Source organism: Triturus cristatus, chromosome 4_2 (assembly GCF_964204655.1).
Source record: "Triturus cristatus chromosome 4_2, aTriCri1.1, whole genome shotgun sequence".
Taxonomy (NCBI): Eukaryota; Metazoa; Chordata; class Amphibia; order Caudata; family Salamandridae; genus Triturus; species Triturus cristatus.
The window spans coordinates 158,678,985-158,705,354 of NC_140586.1; the positions used below are offsets into that span (position 1 = coordinate 158,678,985).

The following is a 26,370-nucleotide window of genomic DNA, read 5'->3' on the forward strand; positions in this document are numbered from 1 at the left end:
TGTAGAACCTTTCAGAGAGAGGCTCCAGTCCCTCAGATTTTCTACCGCACGTCGTGCTATGGGAGTCTACACTGAGCTCGGCTCAGTTTTCTTCTCTTCAAGATTTGGAGTGTTTTTTCACCCTTTCAACTTTCTACCAACTCATTTGAGTTATTTGAAGGTGATTCAAACTGATGTCCACCATGTCAGATACCTAAAAAAGGTTTATTCAGAGCCTGTGGAACCTCCAGGAAGAAAAGGCTGCATATTGACGATAAGCATAAGTACTGCTTATACTGTTTATACAAGCCAAAGGAGTGTAAGGTTTGTCGTACCTTTTCTATTAAGACTCTTAAAGACCGAGAAGGAAGGCTTCTCTTGTGGCTTTTGAGACTGAAAAATAGAGGTAATGTGGTATCTGATGAGGGGAGTGATACATCGTCTAAATCCTCCTCAAGAACACCTCAGAAACGACCTTTAGATGACCATCGTCGTAGCCACCTAAAAAAGCATCAGAAAAGTCTGTTGAGCCCTCTCAAAAACAGAATGGATCTACCAGCAAAGCCTCTCATGAAGAAAAGAAGGCTTTAAAGCTCAAGAAACCAGTTTCAGAACCTAGAACACCACCTTTGAAATTGAAGCATACCTTCCAAAAACTTACCTCAGCTCTGCAGTTGAGCAGCCCATCCACCTTACCACCATAGACGAGAAAATCATCACCTGAGGTTATTCTAGTAACAACGACAGTGTCTTCAATTAACACTGTGACTGTTTCTGCGGCATCGATATCACCGTCGACAACGACATCGTCGATTGGTAACATACCTTTACCGTCAACGAAACCAATCATGTAGTTGAAATATTCATCGTTGGCGAGGGGTCATCTTCCGTCGACGACGCATCCATCTACGACACCACTCCCGTCGACTGAGGCCTCGTCGACGACGGCTTCCACGAGAGAAGCGACGTCAACGATAGAAGTGTTACCAGTGTTACCGTCGATAAAGATCCCTGTCGCAGGTAATGACCATTCCGTAGGCGGAGCAAGAGAAGCCGCCTTCGTCTATAAAGATGATTCCGGTGGTGATGCAATCGTCGACGGGCTTGTCGATTACACCGTCGACAAGGAAGGAAAAAACAGAAAATGTCAACATTGCAGTTAACACCAGCTGTAACCTCACCTAGTCGGGTGCAAGCTCTTTTGCCATCTCAGTTTTTAGCCATCTCAGTTTTTAGAGGAAGAGATGATGAGGATGAAGATTTTGACGAAGATAGCCTCTTTGGGGCAGCATTGAGCCCATCTGATCTTCATGTCAAATATCAAGAAGAATCTGATGAGGATGATGGTTTTGGATATCAATATTACCATCCGCAACAGCACCAACAGGAGATGATGTGCATCAAGTCCTATGCCAGACCTGCAATTTATGCTGGCGGACTATAAGAGTAGATTTCCGCTAGAGCAGAATATCCAACAGACTCCGCCATCTCCGCCTGTTATTCCACAAATACAGGATCGTTCTCCTGATCTCCAACAGTCTCCTAGGGTCCAGCTTCCTACTCAAGCTCCTCCAGTCGAACAGTTAACATCCTCTGATGAGGAAGTTGAGAGTGAGGAAGGAGAGATTCAACAGGATGAATGGGATTCCTTCATCATCCCCACTCTGGAATCTCCATCTCCCCCACAAGCGGATTTACCTCCGGAAGATATTGGGGGTTTCCACAACCTTCTGGAGAGAGCTGCTAAGCGCTTTGATTTACCAATGCCTATGCATCAACAAGACTGTTGAAAAACGGTAAGATCTTTGCCTATTATAGATTACACATGGAAAGAGGGGCTCAGAATAATGCAAAATAATGCAAAATAATGCAAAATCCAGCAACAGTTACACCTGTGTCGCCGAGACTAAACAAAAAATATAAATCTCTGGATGATGCTCCAGCTTCTTTTATAGGTCATCCAAAAGCAGATTCTGTAATCTCACAAGCAGCGCCGCTCTAAAAATCCTTCATCTCCCCTGACTGCTCCTCCTGACAAAGAAGGAAGAAAGCTTGACAACATCGGCAAGCGTTTTTCAACGATGTTGGCTATAACGGTCTGAGCAGCGAACTCTCTGGCTTTACTGGGCTGTTATAATAGGCAGATGTGGTCAGACTTGTCACCACTTTTGGACAAGCTTCCCCCAGATGACCAGGAGGAAGCTAAGAGAATTCTTCTTGAGGATAAACGGACTGCCTCTGACGTGAAAGAATGTGCTATGGATGTAGCTTCCACTGGGTTCAGGCAGCTAGCGGAGCGGCCGTCTTGAGGCATCAAGGCTGGCTCAAAGTCACCACATTCAGGCCTGAAATACAAACAAAAATTCATGACCTCCCTTACAGTGGTGAAGAGTTATTTGGTAGCCACGTTGATGAAGCCTTGCAGACTATCAAGAAAGATACTGATATAAGTCTCTGGGGACTTTACAGTGCAAAAAGACTACTTTTTGTGGCTCACGAGGAAGGGGTTATCAATTTTACAGATCAGGATACCAACTATCCTGTTATTCAGCATATCTTGCGTCTGCTCAACAATATAGACCACAGTATATTAGCCGCCAACCACCTGCTGCAGCCTACAACAAGGCTTCTTGCAGAGAAAAATCAGGACGCCATGGTAAGGAGTCCATTCGACAACAATGACCTCTCCCAGCTATCTGCCTCTATCCCACTAACTCCATCCCCGGTGGGGAGCAAAATTTCCCGTTCTTTACAGCAGTGGTGGGACATAACTTAAGACCGAGAGGTCCTAAACCGTATCCAATTTGGCCACTCTTTGGAATTTGTAGAGATCCCTCCAACGAACCCTCCTCAGCCTCGCCTACAGAAGCATCTACACCTGTTAAAGATTAAAGTTACCAACATGTTACAAAAAGGAGCAATAGAATGAGTTCCTTTCAATCAGAGAGGGAAGGGGTTTTACTCCTGTTTTTTCTGGATACGGAAGAATCTGAAAAACTGGAGACCGATCTTAGATTTGCAGAACTTAAAGTCCTCAAAAAACAATTGTTCCGTATGATTTCTATTCAGGATGTGCTTCACCTCCTCAACCGGAATGATTAAATGGCGTCGCTGGATCTCCAGGACGCATATTTTCATATACCATATGCCAAAAGCACAACGTTTCTAAGATTTACAGTGGCCGGCAGTCACTTTCAATTCTGCGTCTTACCCTTCGGACTAAAATCGGCTCCCTGTATTTTCATAAAATGTTTGGCACCAGTCGCAGCATTTCTAAGGCAGCAGCATCATCAAATTTTCCCTTATCTAGACGATTGGCTTCTCAAAACCCCCACATATGAGGCAGCAATAGCATCCACCAAAGCCTGTCTAAAACTTTTCAAGAACTTGGGCCTCACTTTAAATGTAGAAAAGTCGATTTTACAACCATCCTGCCGACAGGTGTTTCTGGGGACTACCCCTGGACATTATGGAACACAAGGCCTATCCTACTCTGGAGAGACAACAGAGGACAAGATCCTTGGCAAGCAGGGTCCAAAAAAGAAAGTAGTATTCATCAAGGAGAGAGCGAGGAAGTTATGGGAAACGTCCCTACCCCCAGTTCAAATATATGAATAAACAATGTGGACGAACCCACTTTGTTTATCCAAAAAAAGTCCATTTCAGTACGCCTATTCAAATCCCTCTTAGGGATGATGTCTTCTTGTATCCCTCTCATACCTCATTGTCGACTCCAAATGCGTCCTCTTCAGGAGGCTTTGAACGAACAATGGATACCAATAGTGCTCTTTCGACGTTCTGATCCGAATCACTCCTCCCAAGATAACGGCCATGGACTGGTGGACGCAACCTCACAAACTATCGCGAGGTCTACCGTTACTATCACAGGCCGTTCCTCTCGTGATTACAACGGATGCATCACTAGAGGGCTGGGGTGCTTTCCTGCAAGATTTACAGGTCCGCAGAAGATGGCCGCCTTCCCACAGGGATCTTCATATCAATCTTCTCAAGCTGCAAGCAGTTAACCTAGCGCTCCAAGCATTTCTGCCTAAAATGCATTGCACATGACGTCCTTGTCCTTGTCAGGACGGACAACACCACAACAATGCACTTCCTCAACAAACAGGGAGGAACAAGATCTCTCCTGCTGTCTCGGGAAGCCCAACTCATATGGCGTTGGGCAATTCATCACAAAGTGCATCTATCAGCGGAGTACGTCCAAGGAAAACAAAATATCATAGCGGACACATTGAGCAGATTAAAGACTGCTTGCCACGAGTGAGAGCTGGATCAGCACATTCTAGACAACATTTTATCCCAATGGGGCAAGCCAAACATAGATCTGTTCGCATCTCCAGAAGACGCGGAATGCCAGTACTTCGCAAGTTGGTATCACCACCAGGGTTTATGGGGGAATGCCTTTTCAGTAGCTTGGTCTGGCATATTTGCTTACACCTTTCCCCCATTCCTCTCCTGCCACGGGTGTTAAAGAAGATAAAGACAGAACCCTGCAAAGTCATTCTGATGGCTCCAGCCTAGCCTCGCCTACTGTCAGTCATCTCTCCGATCCACTACAGACGAATTTCGTCTCTCTTGACCAGGGACAAGTGTGCCATCCAAACCCCTGTTCTCTGAAATTGTCAGCCTGGTGCCTGAGTTCCGAGAATTTCAACACCTGGAAATCCCACAGGACTGCAGACAGGTGCTGGCTAAAGCAAGAGCAGATAGTACTAACAGGACTTACTCATTGAAATGGAAAAGATTCTGCACGTGGTGCGCATCGTCTTACGTTAGTCCTCTCCATTCTTCTCCTGAGGAAGTCTTACCCTATTTACTTCTCTTGGCTCGCTCAGGTTTAGCCCACGTGTCAAAGTCCATTTGGCTGCCATTTCCAGTTTCCGCAGAACAGCTAAAGCTCCATCTCTATGGTCCTGCAGAATAATAAAACCGTTTCTCAAGAGGCTTTTTAGAATGTTCCCTCCAGTAAGGTCACCTCCTCCTATATGGCAACTAAATACGGTGCTCAGTCAACTAATGAAACACCATTTGTGAACCTATTCATAAAAAGGCCATGAAGTTCCTATCTTGGAAAGTGGCTGTTCTCCTAGCTCTTACTTCGGCAAGCTTCAAGCTTTCACTTCTGAAGAAATCTTCTTACAGTTTAAACAAGACAAGGTCATTCTACAACCAAGCCCTACATTTATCCCTAAGGTCCCCTCAGATTTCCATCTTAACTAACCTATTGTTCTGAACTCATTCTTCCCAAATCCGCAAACTACTGCGGAGCCTGCTCTGCACTCTCTAGATGTTAAAAGGTGCCTAAAATTTTACTTGAACAGGACTACGTCATTTCATAAGTCAAATCACCGCCTTATTGCATACAGTGCACCCAGAAAAGGTTTCTACATCACTAAACCGAGCATTTCCAGATGGATTTCAAGTGCAGTTGTATTTTGTCATCAACAAGCGGATTATCCTCTGACGTCAAGAGTTCGTATCCATTCTACAAGAGTGATATCCACATCTACAGCACTGTTTGCAAGCGTATTCCTGCCTGACATTTGTAGAGCAGCAACATGGAAGACGCCGCACACATTCACCAGGCACTGTTTGGATGCTGGGAATAAGCGAGATGCGGCATTGGGACAAGCGGTTCTCAGACATCTTTCAATAAGGTGAGACTTCTTCTTGGGTTCCTTCCCACCATCCTGTACTGTCTCACATTTTCAATGGTTGAATATTCATTTTTTTATGCATTTATATGTATATATTAATGTATACGATTAATACGATTAATGCTTTCAGGAATGCATCTACTGTCGTAGTTTTATGGCATGAAAATGTGGTACTTACTGCTCACTATTCTGATTCAAGCATGTGAATCTATGAAAGCTCCAATCTTGAGTAAGAAACAAGTTACTTACCTGTAACTATAGATCTGAAAGAAACACGTTAGTTAGATTACTCACCTTGGAATATCCCCAGGCGTCAGGCTGGATCCGGAAAGATTTTTCGTCTGCAATACCCTTGCGCGTCGCTAGGCGTCGTCTGCGGCTCCGCGTCCGTCGTCGGAGTACTTAGACGCCACCCTCGCGCGCTGACGTCCGTTATTCTTTTTTCCGCGCCAGTAAGCGCCGATCCGGGAACAGCATACCCTTTTAGTCACTTTTTGACTAAACTTTTTTTTAACTCTTCTGGTTCTATTCTTGTCGACATCGACTCTGGTGCCGGTAGGGATGTCTGGCTTTAAGGCTTGTGACTCCGGTCACTGACTGATATCGGTTACGGACCACCACCGCTGGTGCCTCTATTGCCTTGGAACTGACCACGACGCCGAGTCGTGCCTCGACTGCCGGGCCTCGACTTCGAAAGCTAGGCGGGAGCGGTCCCGCAAGCTACTAGAGTACCGGCAGTCGGCTCCGCGCCGCTCAAGGTCCCGGTCGAGGAGGAGGTCGAGGAACCGGTCGCGGAGCCGCAGCCACCACTGCTCGTCGGGGTCCAAGTCCTCGAAATCTGGTAAGTCGAAGCACAGCAAGAAGTGGAAGAAGCGACATCGCTCTTCTGACTCCCCTCGCCGGTCGCGTGACTCGGCTGAGGGTTCGGGTGGCACCACCCGCGCGGCTCCGACGGAGCCGCAGGGGTCTCGTCCGTCCCCATACCCTCCGGTCCTTGGGACTGATGCGACTCCGGCGGAGGTCAGTGCTTTCCTCATGGCCATGAGGAACCTGGCTCCGCCGTCCACGCCTGCCGGAGTGCCTTCGGGCCCCGCAGGCTCGACTGGGAGGCCTAGCGAGCCGGCGGCTCCGGCCCCGGCGCCGTCGTCGACACCGGTCCTGACGCCGCAGGTCCCCGGGGGATCCAGGCCTGGATCCCAGTCGGGGCTGGTCGACCTCGCGACCCCTCCGCCGGCGGCAACTCCTCCGGTACCACCCCCGGCCCCGTCCTCGGACGACGCCGTTCCCCAGTTTAGTCCCGATCCGGGCCGGGGGTTGGAGCGGCGCCGCACCCGAAGTCGATGGGTAGCAATTTCATCTTCCGCCCGGCTCCGATCATTCCACCTGTATACCAGGAATCTGATGACGGTGACGACTGGGAGCGGTCTGAGGACCCTCTGTCCCGGCAGGGCCAGTTATCTCAGGACTGGGCAGACGAGCTTGGGGATGCCAGTGGTTTTGACACCTCCCCTGACACTGGCTTCATCTCTCCTCCGACCGTGGCTTCAGAGGAGGGTGCTGCATGTTCTGTGGTGCTGCGCAAGGCGGCCGAAGCCCTTGGGCTAGAACTGCCTGCTGTGGCCGTGAGGACGAATCTCACCGAAGTGCTTCAACCGTCAGCAAGCTCCTTGGAGCCTCTGCTGCAGTTCAATGAGGCACTCATTGACGTTCTGAAGGGCACCTGGTCCAAGCCCTCCACAGTTCCTCCTGTGGACCAGAATGTGACCCCAGTTTTCTGTCCCAACCCCCCACGTCCGAGAACCTGGTTATCCAGCCCTCTATCTCCCAGACCTCCTTCCTGTCTGTTCCCCCAGATCGGGAATCCAAAAGGCTAAAACAGTGTGGGAAGAAGCTGTTCGCCTCCCTTAGTTTGGGGTTGCAGTCTATCAATACCGCGTGTCTTTTGGACCGTTACTCCCACTCCCTGTGGGATACGGTGGAGGACGTGCTGCCCCAGTGTCCAGACGAGGCCCGGACACGACTCGCCCCGGCTCTTGCCGAGGGGCAGGATGCAGCACGGCATGCCATCCGATGTGGACTGGACACAACGGACTCGCTGGGCAGGGCAATGTCGACCATGGTGGTGCTTCGTCGCCACGCCTGGCTGCGGTCCACGAGTTTTTCCGGGGTTGTCCAGAGCACCCTCATGGACATGCCCTTTGATGGCAGTCACCTTTTTGGCGACAAAGCGGATAGTCTGCTGGAGCGCTTTAAGGACTCCAGGGCTACGGCCATGTCCTCGAGCCTTTCGGTCCGCGCCCGCAAAATTTCGCTTTTCGTCCCTTTCGTGCCAATTTCGGGGGATCACTTGCAACTTCTGCAGGAGGAAGTTACGGCCCTCTTGGCCAAGGGGGCCATCGAGCGTGTTCCTATCTTGGACCTTAGGAGCGTCAACGCCTTCCTCCGGAAGGAGAAGTTCAAGATGCTCACCTTAGCTCTGGTTCTGGCTGCCCTAGACCCTGGAGACTGGATGGTAGCATTGGACTTGCAGGACGCTTATTTCCACATCCCCATCCTGCTGGCCCACCGGCGTTACCTGCGGTTCACGGTGGGCCAAGAGCATTTTCAGTTTACCGTGCTCCCCTTCGGCCTCACCAGTGCCCCTCGGGTGTTCACGAAAGTGATGGCGGTGGTCGCAGCTCATCTGCGCAGATTGGGGGTTCCAGTCTTCCCCTATCTCGACGACTGGTTGTTGAAGGCGGTCTCGCCCCAGGCAGTCGTCTCCCACCTCCAGACTACGGCCGACCTCTTGCATTTGCTGGGGTTCTCCATCAATGTGCCGAAGTCGCATCTGAGTCCCTCCCAGAAGCTCCTCTTCATCGGAGCGGTTCTGGACTCGGCACAGTTCTGGGCCTATCCTCCGGAACAGCGGGTCCGGGATATTCAGGCTCTGATTCCCATCTTTCGGCCTCTATCCCGGGTTTCGGTCAGGTTGGTGTTGCGGCTTCTGGGTCTGATGGCCTCCTGCATCCTGTTGGTGCATCACGCCAGATGGCGAAAGCGGGCTCTGCAGTGGGACCTTAAGTTTCAGTGGGCCCAGCATCGGGGCAACCTGTCCGACCACGTCCTGATCTCGGAGGGCACTGCGAGTCAGTTGCAGTGGTGGCTCGCGGACCGCGATTGGGTCAGTGGCAGATCCCTCTCCCTACCCCAACCGGAGCACGTGGTAGTGACGGATGCATCCCTCCTGGGATGGGGGGGGGGCACATGTGAGAGGCGGAGATCAGAGGCCTCTGGTCTCCGGCGGAGTCCCGGCTCCATATCAACCTTCTGGAGCTGAGGGCGATCCGACTTGCACTGAAGGCATTCCTTCCCTCTGTCCGGGGAAGTGTAGTGCAGGTGTTCACGGACAACACCACCGCCATGTGGTATTGCAACAAGCAAGGCGGGGTGGGGTCGTGGACCCTTTGTCAGGAGGCTCTGCGCCTCTGGACATGGCTGTAACATCAGGGCATCACCCTGGTGGTTTAACATCTGGCGGGCTCTCTGAATGCCAGAGCAGACGAACTCAGCCGCCGGTGCATGATGGATCACGAATGGCGTCTAAACTCTGACGTGGCGCAAGGCCTCTTTCGGCAGTGGGGAGAGCCTTGGTTAGATCTATTCGCCACGAAGAGAACGCGCAATGTCAGCGGTTCTGCGTGTTGGAGTTTCCAAGGCGGCACTCGCTAGGGGACGCCTTTCGTCGCGAGTGGAGTTGCGGTCTGTTGTACGCCTTTCCGCCTATACCACTTCTGCCCAGAGTGCTGAAGAAGATCAGGCGCGACCGGGCCCAAGTCATCCTTGTGACTCCGGATTGGGCACGAAGATACTGGTATCCCGAGCTACTCAGTCTGTCGATCGATCCCCCGATACGACTGCCTCTTCTGGAACCTGTCCAGCCTCCACCTCCATGCGTAGAGATTGAACGGCGGCAGTTGATGCCATTTGACTTGCCTCCTGAAGTCTGTAATGTTATTCTGGCAGCCAGCCGTCCCTCCACAAAATCGGTATACGCCTGCAGGTGGAACAAATTTGTGGCACGGCGCACAGCAAAGGCTGTGGATCCCCTTTCCGCCCCTCTTTCGGAGGTTCTCCTCTTTCTTCTTTCCTTGGCCCAGCAGGGCTCTGCGCTGGGCACCCTCAAGGGTTATCTTTCAGCTATTTCTGCTTTCTTACGGCTTCCTGATCAGCCTTCTCTTTTCAAATCCCCTGTTGTTTCTCGGTTCTTTAATGGCATTACTCACATGTTTCCTCCTGTCCCTTTCGTAATGCCTCAATGGGATTTGAACCTTGTTTTGACCTTTCTGATGTGCGCTCCCTTTGAGCCACTTCATAATTGTCCCCTTCGGCTTCTCACTCTTAAGACTGCTTTCCTGGTTGCCACCACCTCTGCTAGATGGGTGAGTGAGCTCCAGGCTCTCTTCTAAGCCTCCTTTTCTTTCTGTCCATCCGGACAAAGTTCTCAGGACTCGTCCTTCCTTTCTCCCTAAGGTGGTAACTGCCTTTCACATCGGACACTCTGCCCACCTTCTTTCCGCCTCCGCATCCTTCGAAAGAGGAAGAGAGGCTCCACCGTCTTGACCCAAAGAGGGCGCTGTCTTTCTATCTGGACCGCACCAAACCGTTCCGGATGGACGACCAACTCTTTGTTGGCTACGTGGGCGCTAAGAAGGGGCGGGCGGTGCACAAACGAACCATCTCTCGGTGGGACGTTTTGTGTATCAAAGCCTGTTACTCTTTAGCTAAAAAGGAACCTCCTGTAGGACTGAGGGCCCATTCCACTCGGGCCACGGCGGCGACCACTGCCCTGGGCCGGGGAGTCCCCTTGCAGGACATCTGTCAGGCAGCAATGTGGGCCTCGCTGCACACGTTTGCCAAACACTATTGCCTGGACAGCCAAGTCCGGAGAGATGGCTTCTTTGGCCGTTCTGTTCTCCAGGACTTTCTGGTGTGATATTGGTTCGCAGGCCCACCGCCGGGGTTGGTATTGCTGGGGTATCTATTCTAAGGTGAGGAATCTAACTAACGTGTTTCTTTCAGATGAACAAGTTACTTACCTTCGGTAACGACATATCTGTAAGAAACATTAGTTAGTTAGATTCCTCACCGCCCCACCCATCCTCCCCGTTCTGCGAACCGATATCTAGGGTTGAGGTCATCCCTTTCAGGGCCCTAGAATTTTTGGCACCAGTGTCGGTCACTTGCATGGCTCTGCATTCCTGGCGCGGAAAGCTATGTACAAGAACTGACGTCAGCGCGCGAGGGCGGCGTCTAAGTACTCCGTCATCCCGGCGATTACGACGATTGACGCAGAGCCGCAGACGACGCCTAGCGACGTGCAAGGGTATTGCTGACACAAAATCTTTCCGGATCCAGCCTGATGCCTGGGGATATTCTAGGGTGAGGAATCTAACTAACTAATGTTTCTCACAGATATATTGTTACCGAAGGTAAGTAACTTGTTCTTCTCCAGTATTGGAATCTTTCATAGATTCACATGCGACCCGCACGCCTCCCTTGGAGAAGGCTCACTACTTATCTCAGCTTTTTTCTATTATGTGCACTTGTGCTTCGACAGGCTGGTCTCTTCTGATTGGTTGAGTTTTAAGTTTGGTCCTTTTTTATTGAAAGGCAGCGAAATGTTATAAAAGGTTTTAAGGCCTAGGCCTTATGTGTCTGTCTATTGAGACAATATTTTTATAATACCGGGTACTCCCATCTCGACAACGGGGAATGATTCAAGTATATGAATCTAGGAAAGATTCCAATACTGGAGAACTATAGTTACAGGTAAGTAACTTGTTTCTTCGGCATCTGCTGGGTTAGGCACAATGTGGTGGTGTGCTAAAATTGTCAAGCTTGGAGCATGGACAATTTAGCTTCCATCTCAATGATAATGGGGTTCCACTGCTACCATTATCTCCCGGCTGTCTTGGTTGAGTCATGGTAGGTTGTCATCATCCTCTTAGGACAAATTGTAAAGCTCCCTTGTGGCATGGAGCTTCGATTATGTGGTATTTTCAAAATGCTTAGGGACCGAGATGTGCTGTGATGTCTATTTTTAGTAGTAACTTCCTCACATGGATGATGTTTGTTTGCTTAATATACAATGTAATGATGTCTCATTTGTCCTAAACCTTGACTCCTTTCTTATGTTCTCTATTGAGCCCTCTTACAATGTTGGCATTTTCGTTCTCCCCCGCAACTCATGATCATCACTTGGTTGCTCTCGTGGAATGGCGAGAATCTTCCTCTCAGAAGCTTGTCAGTGGGCTGCTGATAGCTCAATGCCGAATCTCCGTCTCCGGTATTGGTTATGAGCATGACTAATTAAATCTGCATTCCATGTTTATATTTTAATTAAACTGTAATAACGTCCTTTGTTCTAAAAAGAACTGCCTCAATATTCAAGTTAGGTGTTTTCAAGTGTTTTATGGTTTCAGAGTTGCTTACCCCACAGCGCCCCTTGGAGTAAGCCTTAAGCGCACACTCCTGTACTATGAGAGGCAAGTGCTAAAAACGTTACTTGATCATTGTGTTTGAGTGCAGTAGTGTTGCGGGCCCAGGAGTCCAGTGGTAAATGACAGTAACTCCAACATTTGTTGCATTAACCTTTGACTTGACTTCCCTGGAACCTTAGAAAAACCTTCACAGTTGCACTCAGTGGCCATGCTTTCTCTATCCACAGAACAAAAAAGTTAAGAGGAAGAAGAAGAAAAAGAAGGCAAAGGCTTCTAGTGGAGCACAGACGAAGACCCCTGAGCAGCTGGAGGAGATTTGGCAGTCACTGTCTGTAGAGCTGAACAACTGTGCAAAGGTAAGGAAAAGCTCCTGTCTAGGAAACACAATGCCAGTCTTGAGCAGACCATACCCAAGATCAACTCTCTAATGAAGGCAGCGTGTTGGGAGCAGGGCATTCTCTGCTGCGGTCTGATTTTCTAAACAAAGTAAACAATGTGAACAGCTCACTTTGTGCAGTCACCAAATGTCTGCTCAGAGCAGTCATTCAGAGCATACAACACTGTGCTTTTTACTGTTGCAGGGATTCTGCTGAGTCACAGAACTATGCTTGGGATTATGGAACCTTAATAGGAAGGGACTGAGTCATCCTACCACCTGAGTAACCATGAGCCTGGGACCGACAAGCTATAGTGTCTCACTTGCCCTCCTACTCACTCACAGAGGAACAAGTGATTAGACACCCCAGAACACATTACTCCCTACACTCTCAGGAATCGCAGTCACAGGACACACCCTTCCGCTCTCCCAGAGACACAAGGAAACTTTAAAATGTTTATTTCAACTACCGTGCTCTAGTATGCAGTATACGTGCCACAACAAGTAGGAAAATGCCTAACACGAATACGGTTAGCATAGCAAGTAGTCTGTAAATCATAAATGGAGCGGTCATAATATATGGCAGAGTAATGTAACCTCCCTCCCCTTCTACAGAAGGAAAACGATTATATATCTTAAGATCTCTAGGTGTTCGCAACAAACACCGTACCTTAGTATACACAGATGAAAGGTCTACATCTCAGGTGCTGTAAAAAGCTTTCCCCTGGAAAGGTCCCTCTCCAAGTGTGTGTTACCTATCTGTGCAAACTTATATCACAAAAGTACGTGTTCCCAAACGAACAGCTGCATTTGCTTGTTTTTACTAGGTGCTAGGGCCTGACCAGAACAAAATAACAAGGGGCCTTGTTGTTCGACCTTGTCTGAATGCTCCGACTAAATCCCAGGAAAGAATAGAACGCAAAAACAACAGCATGTTCTGTGTGAAAGTACAGTGTGGCACAAAGCAATATATATCTGAAAGAAACACGTTAGTTAGATTCCTCACCTTAGAATATCCCCAGGCGTCAGACTGGATCCGGAAGATTTTTCGTCAGCAATACCCCTTGCGCGTCGCTAGGCGTCGTCTGCGGCTCCGCGTCCGTCGTCGGCGTCGTGCGCCGGGATGACGTCGTCGGAGTACTTAGACGCCGCCCTCGCGCGCTGACGTCAGTTCTTCTTTTTTCCGCGCCAGTAAGCGCAGATCCGGGAGAGCTACCCCTTTTAGTCTTTTTTGACTAAATCTTTTTGATCATTTTTGATCCTTGTCTGTCGACATCTGGTGCCGGTAGGATGCCTGGGTTCAAGGCTTGCGAAGATTGTCATCGACTGATGTCGGTGACCGATCACCACCGCCGGTGCCTCTACTGCTTAGGCCCCGACCACGACGCGGAGTCGTGCAACGACTGTCAGGCCCTGACTTCGAAGGCTAGGCGGGAGCGGTCCCGCAAGCTTCTCGAGCTTCGCCACTCGGCTCCGCGTCGTGCGCGATCCCGGTCCAGGAGGAGGTCCAAGGATCGCTCGCGGAGCCCTAGCCGACGCCACCATCGATCGTCGGGCTCCAAGTCGTCGGGTAAGTCCAAACACTCTAAGAAGTCCAAGCGGCGACATCGCTCTTCGGACTCCCCTCGCCGGTCGCGCGACTCGGCCGAGGGTCCAAGTGGTTCCACCCCCGCGGCTCCGGCGGAGCCGCAGGTGCCGCGTCCGCCCCCATACCTTCCGGTCCCTGGGGCTGACGCGGCGCCGGCGGAGATCAGTGCCTTCCTCTCGGCCATGAGGAGCCTGGCCCCGCCGTCGACGCCCGCTGGCGCGCCTTCGGGCCCCGCGGACTCGACTGGGCGACCTCGCGTGCCGGCGGCTCCGGCCCCGGCGCCGTCGACGACTCCGGTCTCGACGCCGCAGGTCCCCGCGGGGCCCTTGCCTGGGCCCCAGTCGACGCCGGTTGACCTAGTCACTCCTCCACCGGCGCCGACGCCTGAACCACCGACGCCGTCACCGGCGCCACCGACGCCTGTGACGCCGACGCCCCAGTTTAGCCCTCATCCGGACCCGACGCCGGCACGGCGTCCGCCGACGCCGCATCCGACGCCGCTTGAGTCCTACCATCTCTACAGTCCGGTTCCGATCATTCCTCTTGTTTATCAGGAATCGGAAGAAGGGGGCGACTGGGAGGGGTTCTGTACAGTACATGTCTGTACAGTAACATGCGCAAAGCAGAGGACAGTCTGTAACGTGCTCGTGCTAACATAGAGAAAAACTACAGTGGGCCTGCATGGGACATATGACACGTCCCCTTGGTCAGGATAGTAGCACTGAATGAAAACGTTAATCAGATAAGCTGAACCAAAGTGTGTATGCAATTGCAGGTCAAGATTGTCTGAAAAATAGTGTTGCAGAATGCGATGGAAGATTTTGTGCACAAATAAATATCCAATTACAGCGTATCGCCTGGACCCAAGATGTAAGAGGCCAAATGGAACAACATCAATTCCAGTAAGATATCCGAGCTTTCCAAATTGGAAATAGCTGCCATCCAATTGAGCAGGTTAAAGGAACAAACACGCTCCTTATTTCCAGTTGTAGATAGAGCCATCCAAGGAAAACCTGTGTGGACTTCGATGAAAATAAGATCCATTAGATGCTGTGCAGTTGCACAGGGACCACCTCCGGCCACTGGCCCCAACGTTGCATTGTATACAAGTCCTGGTTTTGAGCCACTAAGGGACCCATCAACAGTTCGAAATCCAGGTCCGCATGAGATGGGGTAGCCAGTTAGATATCCAGGGCTCACTGAAAGGGGCACCAGATACAATGAAACACAGGCTGCACACAGGCGAAGTAAGCATATCGGAAGGTCGGACAAAATTCCTCATCTAGAGGCATCATTCCCAAAAATTGTAGCATTCACTCACGGTACAGCTGCAGCGATGCCTGTCCGGGCAGGACCACAGATGGAACAGCTATTGTGGAATAAAAGGAACTGCACCATGATGCCACAAATCAAAAAGAGCATTAGCGGGAACCCACCAAATACGCTGGAAAAATAGAATGTATAAAAGCTAGTATTACTCCAAAAATAGTTTGAAAATAAGTCACGAAGCTAGAGCCCACGCGTTTAAAAAAAATGTGCCAGGCCTGATTATCAGACTCATTACATTTTTGATGTATCAATTATCCGAAATGCAGGGGGAGATTTGTGTTCAGTAATGATTGTATTTCACTAGAAATTCTCGCCACCTGCAATAGAAGGTCTTGCGTGCGGAAATGAGAGCCACATCTTTTTGAAACAATAACGCTTTGAGTCTGCTTAGCTTATTGAAAACTGTTTTCAGGGTTGGAATGGAAGGTCACAACGAACTTTCTACACTCCTATGGTGAGGGGGAAACAGGACGTTGTTGCAACAAGTAACTAACTGGGAAACAGACACAAGTAAAGTTTAAAATGTGTATTTTAACTATCGTGCTCTAGTATGCAGTATACGTGCCACAACAAGTAGGAAAATGTCCAACGCAAATAGGGTTAGCATAGCAATTAGTCTGTAAATCATAAATGGATCATCCTTATATACGACAGTGTAACGTAACCTCCCTCCCCTTCTACAGAAGCAAATTGGTTAAATATCAGTAGATCTCTAGGTGTTAGCAGCAGACCCCGTACCTTAGTATACACAGATGAAAGTTATACATCTCAGGTGCTGTCACAATCTTTTCCCTGGAAAGGTCTCCCTCTCTCTCTCTCAAGTACATGTTCCCAAACAAGAGCTGCATTCGCATGTTTTGTCTACGTGCTAGGGCCTTACCAGAACAGAATAACAAGGGGTATTGTTGTTCGACCTTGTCTACATGTTCAGACTAAATCCAAGGAATGAACAGAACGCAAAAAACAGGGTGTTCTGTGTGAAAGTACAGTGTGCCACAAAGCAAAATATTGTTATGAGCCCCAATGTACCCCAATATAGGCCTAGGTAGCTGCCCAACATTTTACCTGCATTTGTCCCACCTTGCTCTACATAACTGCTCTGGCGCTGACCTTTTCCCTAGGTATGTGCCGAATAAATGTTGTGTGGTTTTCTTCGAAAACTAGCCTAATGTATTATGCATGAAGATTCTTAACATCACACAGCAGGATTACCATCTTCTGTATAATAACTCTGTACAAAAGTCACCGCTATCGTCATCCTTGAATGACAGGCCCACAGTATCATTACACATCTAGGTAGAACCCCTGAGGGTACCTTTTGGGTATATAAGCACCACATCTATGCTGGGCAAACTAGAGGGGAAGCTTCCATGCTGACACGAGACACTGGAGTCCCTACACGCAGAAACTCCAGCTAACAGTGGTCTGACAGCCCTTGCGGGGTGTCCATCTCGAGACCAAGACAGGGTGCATCGTTCTCTTCCATCAGGTAATGGGGGGTGGCTCTTTCCTAGGGGGATTCCTGGCCTTACACCTACATACATGCTAGGTGCACCTAGCTAGGGTTTGCATCTTAGGAGTACGCTTGATTATTGCTGTGTATCTATATGCCTGTATATATTTACTGTTTTAGCACCATGGTAGGATTCTACCTTTTATTTACTCTGTTGGTGCTGGCAATCGTATATATCTGTTTCTGTCTAATGGTTTTTGCAACACATATATTTTATGCTAGAATGACACTGGTTCAATAAATGCTTATTGCAAACGTCCCTATAGTTTATTCTGTGTATTTCTATGAGACCAAGTGAGCACAAGTGACTGAGCGAAAAGTAGTACTCTGTTTCCACTGTCCCTGACGGATCAAGGTTTTTAAAAAAAAAATCTTTATTTATCATTGATTATCAAACAACCAAGCATTATGTTTCATTCGTTGCAGTTCATGGAAATATAACGTATATAAAAATGGTATGTCCAGCTCTCCTTGTAATACACAAAGGTATCTCGTCAGATTATAAACACATGTTATGCAACACAATACATGCCATTCAGTTCTTAACAGCTCGATCTGTGTAGAAATGACCCTTTCAGTTTTATCAAAGCGACAGATCATTACCCTCTATTCGTTGTTGTCCTTATCCTAGATTAATCGATAATGCTGACTGGGCGAGAATGAGGTGGAGTGAAATACACCCATGCAGCACAGTGCTTTACATGACATATCAGTGTGCAATCCTAATATCCTAACCAATACCCGTGGGTACTATCCCTGAGTTAGGCTGGGAGTTTGGAGGGATTGTTCAGGGTGTCAATATATGCCTTACATTGTCCCTAGATATCTTTAGGGCGTGCTGCGCTGGGTAGCAGGCCAGAATAGATCTCGCTATTTGTACTACCGAACGCTAAACTATTCAGCCAGCCTTGTGTCGTAGGAGAGATCCTGCTGCCCCAGTGTAATGCTATCTCTCGTTTTGCCAGGAGGAGGCCAAGGGATGCTAGCTTCCGGACTGCTTTAGGAAAGTTGACCGTATAGCCCAACAGTGCCACCTCCGGGATAGGAACCAGTGTGAGCCCAAGAATGTTTCCTAATGTTTTGTGCACCTGGTCCCAGTATGGGTGTTTGCGAGGGCATGTCCAGACCAAATGGGCGAAATCAGCGTGTTGTGCGCCACATTTCCTGCATGTGTGGGACCTTTCGGGGTCAATTTTATGTAGTTTTGCCGATGTAATTTAAATTCTACGAAGAAACTTGTAGTATAATAGTTTATGACGACTATTTAATGACACATTTTTTGTGACCTTGCAACAGACGGACCACTGGTCGTCCGAAATAGGATGCACCAGGTCGGTCTCCCCCCTCCAAACGGAGCCTGTCATCTATACTAGGAACTTGTGCTATGCATAGTTTGTAATGTTTGGAAATTATGTGTGTACCACTCTCATTCTCAATGAGTAGCGGCTCGAATGAGTCAGGCTCCAGCGGGAAGCCAACAATCGTGGCTCTTAGTGCTGAGTGGAGTGTTCTGACGACGAAATTATCCATGAACGTGGCTTCATAGAAGCGGGTGTCCTCTGTGGCTGAAAATATATGCCCTCTAGGATACAGATCGCCTAGTTCGACAATATTAAATTTAGACAGCGTGCGTTGCACGAGTTTCTCACCTGTTATGGGGAACCATCGGGCATTCGGCAATGGGAGGACAGAGGAATATACAATTGAATTGCCCGTGTAGCGGAGGAGCCTGCTCCAAGCCCAGCTAGTGGTCGAGACTGTTTTTGTGTCGAGTAGACTCCTGGGTTCGCCCGTGGGTAAAACAGCCGCCAGTCGCTCACGGAGGACAAAGTCGGCTTTCAGGCGCAGAAATGGGATTCGCGCGTCTGGGTGGTATCAAGCAAAGGCGTAACTACATGGAGCTACCAAGTAGTATAAATAAAATTCCGGCACTCCAAATCCGCCTCTATCGTATGGTAAAGTGAGTATCTTCCATCGAACACGAGGCCGTCTGCCACCCCATATCAGTCTGATAAGATGGGATCGCAGTGTTACAAAGAAACTATGGGTGAGGGGGATGGGGATAGTATTAAAAAGATGTAAAAATTTGGGTGGAACCATCATCTTAATTATAGCGATTCTGTCTGCCATGGATAGAGAGAGGCACAACCATTTCTCCACTTGAGTTTCCAGTTTCTCAACCGCTTGTCCATAATTAAGGCGTATAATCTGGTCCTGTTTCAGGTGCATGTGGATACCCAGATATTTGACGGAATCTGAGCACCATTCCAATGGAAACTCGCACTCCCAAGGGGTCGTGGTGCTCGTTAAAGGAAAAATAATGGATTTGTGCCAATTAATACCCAACACAGAGTGCCGACCAAAGCGGAGTATTTCCCGGATGAGCGGGGCTAGGTTCTGGTGTGGCTCTCTGACATAGAGGATGGTATCGTCGGCGTATAATGAAACCAAAAAGGGGCCCGTGTTCGACTGCAGCCCTCTGTGGAGATGTCGTTCCTGGAAGTGCCGTATTAAAGGGTCCATGGCAAGAATGAACAGAAGGGGTGACAGTGGACACCCCTGATGGCTACCACGGGTTAGTGCAAAAGGGCCAGATATTGTGCAATTTATGTGGAGTCGTGCTGTGGGACGACTATATAATAGGCTCGTGGTGGCTATAAAGCCTGCTGGCATACCCATCCGACGCATTATGGATAGAAAGAAAGGCCATTCAAGTGTGTCAAAGGCTTTTTCTGTATCAAGCAGAATGGCCGCGGCCGGAGTTTCGGGATTTATTCCGAGCCATACTGCGAACAAAGTTCGCAAATTTAATGAGGTCGAGTGATGAGGAACAAAGCCTGATTGTGCCGAGGAAATAATCAGCTCCATTAATTGTGACAGTCTTTTGGCCACAATTTTAGCTAGGATTTTATAATCTATATTTAATACTGATAGAGGTCTGTATGATCCGCAAATAGATGGATTTTTACCAGGCTTTGGGAGCAGAATAATGACCGCTTCGTTTAATGTGGGAGGCAGGGTTTGTTTTTCCAGGGCCTCCTCATAAACCTCAATCAATTTTGGTGCTAGAAGATCTGAAAAGGCCTTATAAAACTCCCCGATAAAGCCGCCGAGGCCCGGGGCAGAGGAGCCACGCAGTACTTTAATTGCCCCACGTACCTCATTCTCCGTGATGGATTCTGCCATGAACTCCTGCTTGTTTTTTTCTAGGAATACTAAGGCAATTTCGGATAGATAATCCTCTCGTACGGTTGTATCACTGCTGTGTCTAGATGTATTTAACGTCGTGTAGTATGAGAGGAATTCATCCCTAATCTCAGTGGAAGTTGTGAGAAGTGTCCGGTCTTTACCACGAATCTCTGTAATGTATGCTTTACTGTAGGGTGGTCTGAGGATCTGAGCTAGGGTGCGACCTGGACGACCACCCTCACTGTATCTACGGGCTGTTTGATATTTACCTAGGTAAAGGATCTCGCGATCCGCTGCTTTTCTGTATTCGGAAAGGAGGGCTAGTCTACTACTTTGCAAGGAGTCTGGGGGAGCATGCTACGCCTCCGCGCCCAGCGTTGCTAGTTCTCCCACTAGCCCCGCCAGTGTTGTGCCTAGTGCTCTAAGTACCCCTGCGTGTTTGGAAATGCACACACCGCAAATGTAGGCTTTGAACCCTTCCCACAACACGACCCAGGAGTCCAACGAGCTAGTATTAATAGTAAAATAATCCTCAATTGCTTCACTGACCTCATGACAGAAAAGGTCGTCTAAAAGAGCACGACTGGGAAAGCACCATTGTCTTTCAAACCCTTCGGCGCTTGGAACTTGGAGACATAGTTGGACAGGGGAGTGGTCCGAATACATTCTAGGGAGAGTCTTCAACGCCCGATACCAGGGGGACACCCACGGGGAGATCAGCCAGAAATCGATCCTGGTCCATGTGTTGTGTTTACCAGAGAAATGTGTGTAATTAGTAGTGGTAGGGTTGCGCCTGCGCCAAATGTCTATCCGTGAAAACTGGTCGCAGAGGTCTCGGACCGCGCGTCTCGCTCTAGGTTTGGTGTCTGGAGTGCCTAATGTGCTATCCTGGTCTGTATTCAGAAGGAGATTGAAATCCCCGCCTATTATAATCAGTGTGGGTTCTAGTTTGGAAAGTTGAGTGTGTAGTGTATGGAAAAACTCCGGGGAGTCCGCATTGGGGGCGTAGACACAAATCCGAATGACCCTGTGACCCATCACCGACCCCACCACAATAGTATGCCGACCCTCCCCATCCCTGATGACCAACCGGCAGTGAAAAGGGACTCTTATGGATTAGAACTGCCGTGCCGCTCGCCTACTTACTAAAATTATCAAAATACCTATGGGCACCCCAGCTGGCAGCAAAACGTGCCAGGTAAGTGTGTTTCTTGCAGGAATGTGATGTCTATATTAGGTCTATTCAGGTAATCACCACCTGCCGTCGTTTTCGCTGATTATTAAGACCCCTGACATTCCATGACAACAGGGACAAATTAGGGGGACCTGCGAGTAGACCTAGCTGTGCCATCTGAGAGTTTTAAGAAGTCTGACGAGGACAAATGTCATGGTGAAAACAATAAACCAATACCAAGGACAACATGCACAAGAATCAATAACAAAGGCATTTAACCCTACCCCAATCCCCCACCCAGCCTCACTGCGGAAAAGGCCTGCCCCATCCTGCGAACAAAAAACACCAGTACCAATCGGCTGTACAATAGAAGAGCTCAAATATAAACAGGTACATCCAAATCAACCTGAACAAACCCATGGTATCCACCTAGGGGGGTGGCGACGCCATGTCAGCAGACCAACTGTGAAAAGTATACTCAATCAGAATACAATGTGTGCCCAAGTATTTCAAATTACAAAAAGGAGGGTCAAATACTCAACGATGTCACCCAACACCGGAGCCAGAGAACAGTTCCAAACTTGCGACGGATCCGCTGTGCGGAGGAGACGGGCCACCCCTGTCGTCTAGTGACTGGTCATTGTTATTTTTATAGGTGCTACAGAATTCTTGGACCTCCTTAGGATTGTCAAAAAAACGCACCCGGCTCCCAACCTCCACCCCAAGACGTGCAGGATATAACATGCCGTATTTAAGGCCAAGGTTTCGGAGTGTGGCCTTTACCCCGGTAAATTAGCGTCTGGCTTCCTGCACCATCACCGTGAAGTCTGGATAAAGAGCAATTTTTGAGCCCTGCCAGGTAGCGTCCCCATGCTCCCTGGCCAAGTGCAGAGCCGTGTCCCTACTCGGCAGTTCATGATGTACAAGTTACTTACCTTCGGTAACGATGTATCTGGTAGAGACGATTCTAGCCACAGATTCCTGAACGTAGAATTATCCCCAGGCGTGAAACTGGACCCAGAAAACTTTCTTTGCCCCAGCATCTCTGCGTGCCGGTGGGTGGTACCACACGACTCCGCCCTGACGTAGTCTGCGGGCGTGATGTCAGCGAGGTCACATAAGCCCCACCCCGGCACGCTGACATCAGTTTTCTTCAGAGAACTTTTCCGCGCCACAACGTGGAGCCATCATAAACAAAACTGTGGAGAGTATGGGAACAGTGTGCGTAAAATCAGTGAAACAGAAAAGAGAGAAACGAAAGGCGAGGAACAGCACCAGTTGGAAAAGTGCCAAGCACTAAGGTACAAAAAGCCATAGCGGTGAAAGCCATAGCAGTGAAAGAGCAGAGCACCGCTCTGAGGAACCCCCTTGCAAGCTAAGGTGACATCCTCCCTGGAGGTAGAAAGCATGCGAAAAAACGCCATAGCAGAATAGAGAGAGAGAGAGAGACTGCAATCACAACCCACAGCAGTGAGGGGCAACAAGCCAGGAACAGAGGAGTAACAGAAATTCACCCCCAGACGACACCATCAAGGAGGGCCGTATCCCCTGAAAGGAGCGAAATTGCCGAGGTAGAGGCAAAAAAAAGAAAAAAAAACAACGTGGAGGACTGCAAAGGAATCAGAAACCCAAAGCAAGCAAAAGGGAGAAGAGTAAAAGTAGACCTCCACACTGGAGAAAAAAACAGGTTGGAGGGATGCAGAAGCACACGTGAACAAACCGACCATGTATCATAAGGGAAGGGGTGGACCAATCAAGCAGAACGAAGCATCCTGTCTGGGAAGAAGCGAAGCGGACACCCACAGAACACAAGCCACCCGGAGGGAGGCGAGTGCAGAAAACCAAACTGAAGGTCATCGCAGAATGGGGAGGAAGGGCGGGCCGTGAAGGAATCTGCGGCTAGAATCGTCTCTACCAGATACATCGTTACCGAAGATAAGTAACTTGTACATCTGATAGATTACTAGCCGCAGATTCCTTAACGTAGAATAGCTACCCTAGCCATACCCAGAGGGGAGGGGGGCCTGCGAGAGAACCTCCCCAGTAGGAATAAAACACAGGGCCCCAGCAGAGGACGTGTCACGGGGACAAGAAGGGCGGCACAGCCCCCTACCAAGCAGAAGTAAGCAAGAACAAGGTGAAGGGAAGACTAGGAGCACCCAGGAGGAAAAGAACCACCCCAACTGCAGGGAGAAGAGGTAGAACCGGAGGCAGAGCCCACCGTAGGAAAAAACACAGCGATAGATGACAGCTGAACAGGCATCATCTGCAGGAAGCAGCCAAGGCAGGAACGGCTCCATAGCCAAGAAGCACAGGCGTAAGAAGAAAGGCACAGGTGCGCAAAGCACAAGCAGCACAAAGCCCCAGCAGCACAAGAGGCAGGGGCACAAGGAAACACACTTAGGGCCACGGTGGTGGAGCAGAACGAGCAGACGTGCGCAGCCGGCAGCTGACCATACCATGGAGCAGTGTACCCAGAGCAAGCCAAGGGCCGAGGCCAGGGAAATTCAGAACAATCCCCAAAGGAGGTTCATGCTATAGACACACACCGACCCACAAAGAGAAGTGGGACCAGCCAGAAGAGAAAGAGGAGGGTCACGGAGGACGGACCCAAGCCGTCAACCAGAACACAGGAAAGCCATGAGAAACGTAGCCCCCCTGGAACATCAGACAGAGGACCAGGCCGAAACGCTGGACAGGAAGGCGGAAACACCACAACACTGTAGACAGCATGCCAGAACACTGAGAATGACAACCTGGAGCAGCGCAAGCTGCGCCCGGACAAGACAAGAGACCACACCAGCGGTATACAGTGATGCCAGGAAAGGCAGGGAACCCGTAAAGGGCGACCATACCTTCCCAGCGCTGGATAGAGCTATGCAATAGCTACAATATCCCACATAGGGTATGATACGTCCCAAGAAAACATGGGAACACCTCTTAGGGCAAAAATCCCGCAGCAGAGGACGAGAACAGAAAGGACCTGCAGATAGAACCACAGACGGCTTGCCAATCAGCCAAACAAAAAAAATAACAAAAAAACATACAGAAGGCCCAACCTGAGAGCACATACGGGTGTACCAACAACCAAAGAACCACAAAAGCCAAAGGGGCTGTACCAGCAGCCTACAGTACAAAGGGGCCAACCTAAGGACCCTGAAGGCACGCCAACCCACACAGAATACACAGACGGTCCAACCGAACCACTAGACCCCGTAAAAAGGTGGGATAACGCCTCCCATAAGCAGCAGAGGACCGACTAGCCAAGTTTATGGAGGAGGACGGAGCCCCGCAAGGAGCCGCTGAATGGCGGCATCCGCATGGGTGTTAAACAAAAGCACCCCATCAAAAGGCAGGTCAACCAGACTCTCCCTATCATTCTCAGGGAAAACGCTATCCCTCAACCAAGCATGGCGACGGAGAGCATCAGAAACATCCAGGGCCAAACGAAGAATAAACACGGCCAACTCCCGGCCATCCATCACTTGGCACCGCAGATCAGCGCAAACACCTTGAGAGGCACTAGACAGAAGGGACTCCACGGATTCCCACAAGCTGGAAGCAGCCCTGGCCAACACACAAAGCGTGTTGAGCGCTTGAAAGCAGCACTAGAGGAAGCAAAGATATTACACCCCCATGAATCCAACCACCGGGCCTCCCGTGGCGGAGAAAACACCAAAGGTAAGGAAGGAAAAGCAGGCTGCAGAAGAGGGCCCTGGGTAGAAGGGTGGAAAGAAAGGCAGACTGGATCGTGCGGCACTGGACGGTGGAAGTATAGAAGCGACTGGGGCACCGGATCCCCCGTGGCAGGACGCCCCCAGAAGAGAATTATGGAGCGAAGCTTCGAATGGAAGAAGCAGCTCCCGTCCACCAGAGCCCTGATGGAGAACCTCAAGCAAATGGTCCATAGGGATTGGGGTGGTGGGGTCGCCCATGTGCAAAATGCCAGCGGCTGTGGAAATGGCCCGGGCAAAGGCTGCACTCGCCTCCGTAGGACGACGTGGGGGGAGAGAGCAATTCCTCCGTAGCTGACGACTGTAAACTAAGCCGGCCACCCCAGAGTCCAGCTGGAGGAAGAAATGGCCAGCCCCGGAATGGTGGAGGATTCACAGACGAGTGGGGGACCGGAGGTGCCTCTTGGGAAGGCTGTGGTCGCGGGGACGGTGAAGAGCCCTCCCTGGAAGACGCCGGGGAAAAGGCCACGACGCGGTGTCCCGTCTCCGGGGAAGAAGAGACAAAAAGTTGATGAACCTCTGGAGAGGAGGGGCCTCTGGAGACGAGTCGATGACCCGGCACGGTGCCGTGAAGTCCGCCACAGGCGCCGGCGGGACGCCAACCAGCGCCAGAGGGGATGCCGAGATGACCTCCACCACCACTTTCGCCTTTGGAGAATGGGGCGGAGCCGGCGCCAGATCGGCAAAAGAACGGTGCCGAAAAGGCGCCGACTCGACCGCCGAGGCAGCCAACTGCGTGGAGAGGCGAGAGTGACCTGGGGACGTGCCCCGGCCCCTAGTCCGCACCCGTGCACCGCCAGGGCCGACAGCCGTCGGCGCCTGAGCAGAGTCAGCTCGGCCTCTGGCAAGGCCGCCGCCTGCCCAGAAGATCGAGTAGGACTCTGGGACGAGCCGCGAGTCCCGGCGGCCTCCCGCAACACCACAGGGGACCCCCTTGGGGGTTTGGGTCGAAGAGGGGAACCCCGTAGGGCCACACCCAGACAACACCACACCTCCAAAACCTGGAACCAAACCAGTCGGCGCCAGGATCAAAGCCGCAGGGGACTCCTCGGAAGGCCCGCACGTGACAAGGGATTCGCGGATGTCCCAGGAAGAGGAGGAGGAGGGGCCAGGAAAGCCTGCAGAGCCGCAGCATAGGCCTCCATTTGGACCCTGGTCGTCCCGACGCCAGGAAGCGGCGGGTAGGGTGGCGACGAATGAGGCCACATGTCCCGTGGAGAACCCGCGCCCTCCGCAGAGTGGGGACCAGACCTCGGGGACAAGCTAGAAGACTTACCGACGGGCGAGCGGCACCCTAGGGGCCTCGGTGATGGGCGATGTTGGAGTCTGAA

General features: G+C 50.3%; 1 protein-coding gene across 3 annotated transcripts in view; it reads left to right on the forward strand.

The window, feature by feature from the left end:
• TIMELESS (timeless circadian regulator) overlaps nucleotides 1-26,370 on the forward strand; it is a 318,102-nt gene that overhangs the window by 114,292 nt on the left and 177,440 nt on the right. For all 3 annotated transcript variants that reach the window (XM_085600891.1, XM_085600892.1, XM_085600893.1), the window contains exon 13: nucleotides 12,364-12,492. In XM_085600891.1, the coding sequence (XP_085457017.1) occupies nucleotides 12,364-12,492 (129 nt within the window). The remainder of the gene's footprint in view (nucleotides 1-12,363; nucleotides 12,493-26,370) is intronic.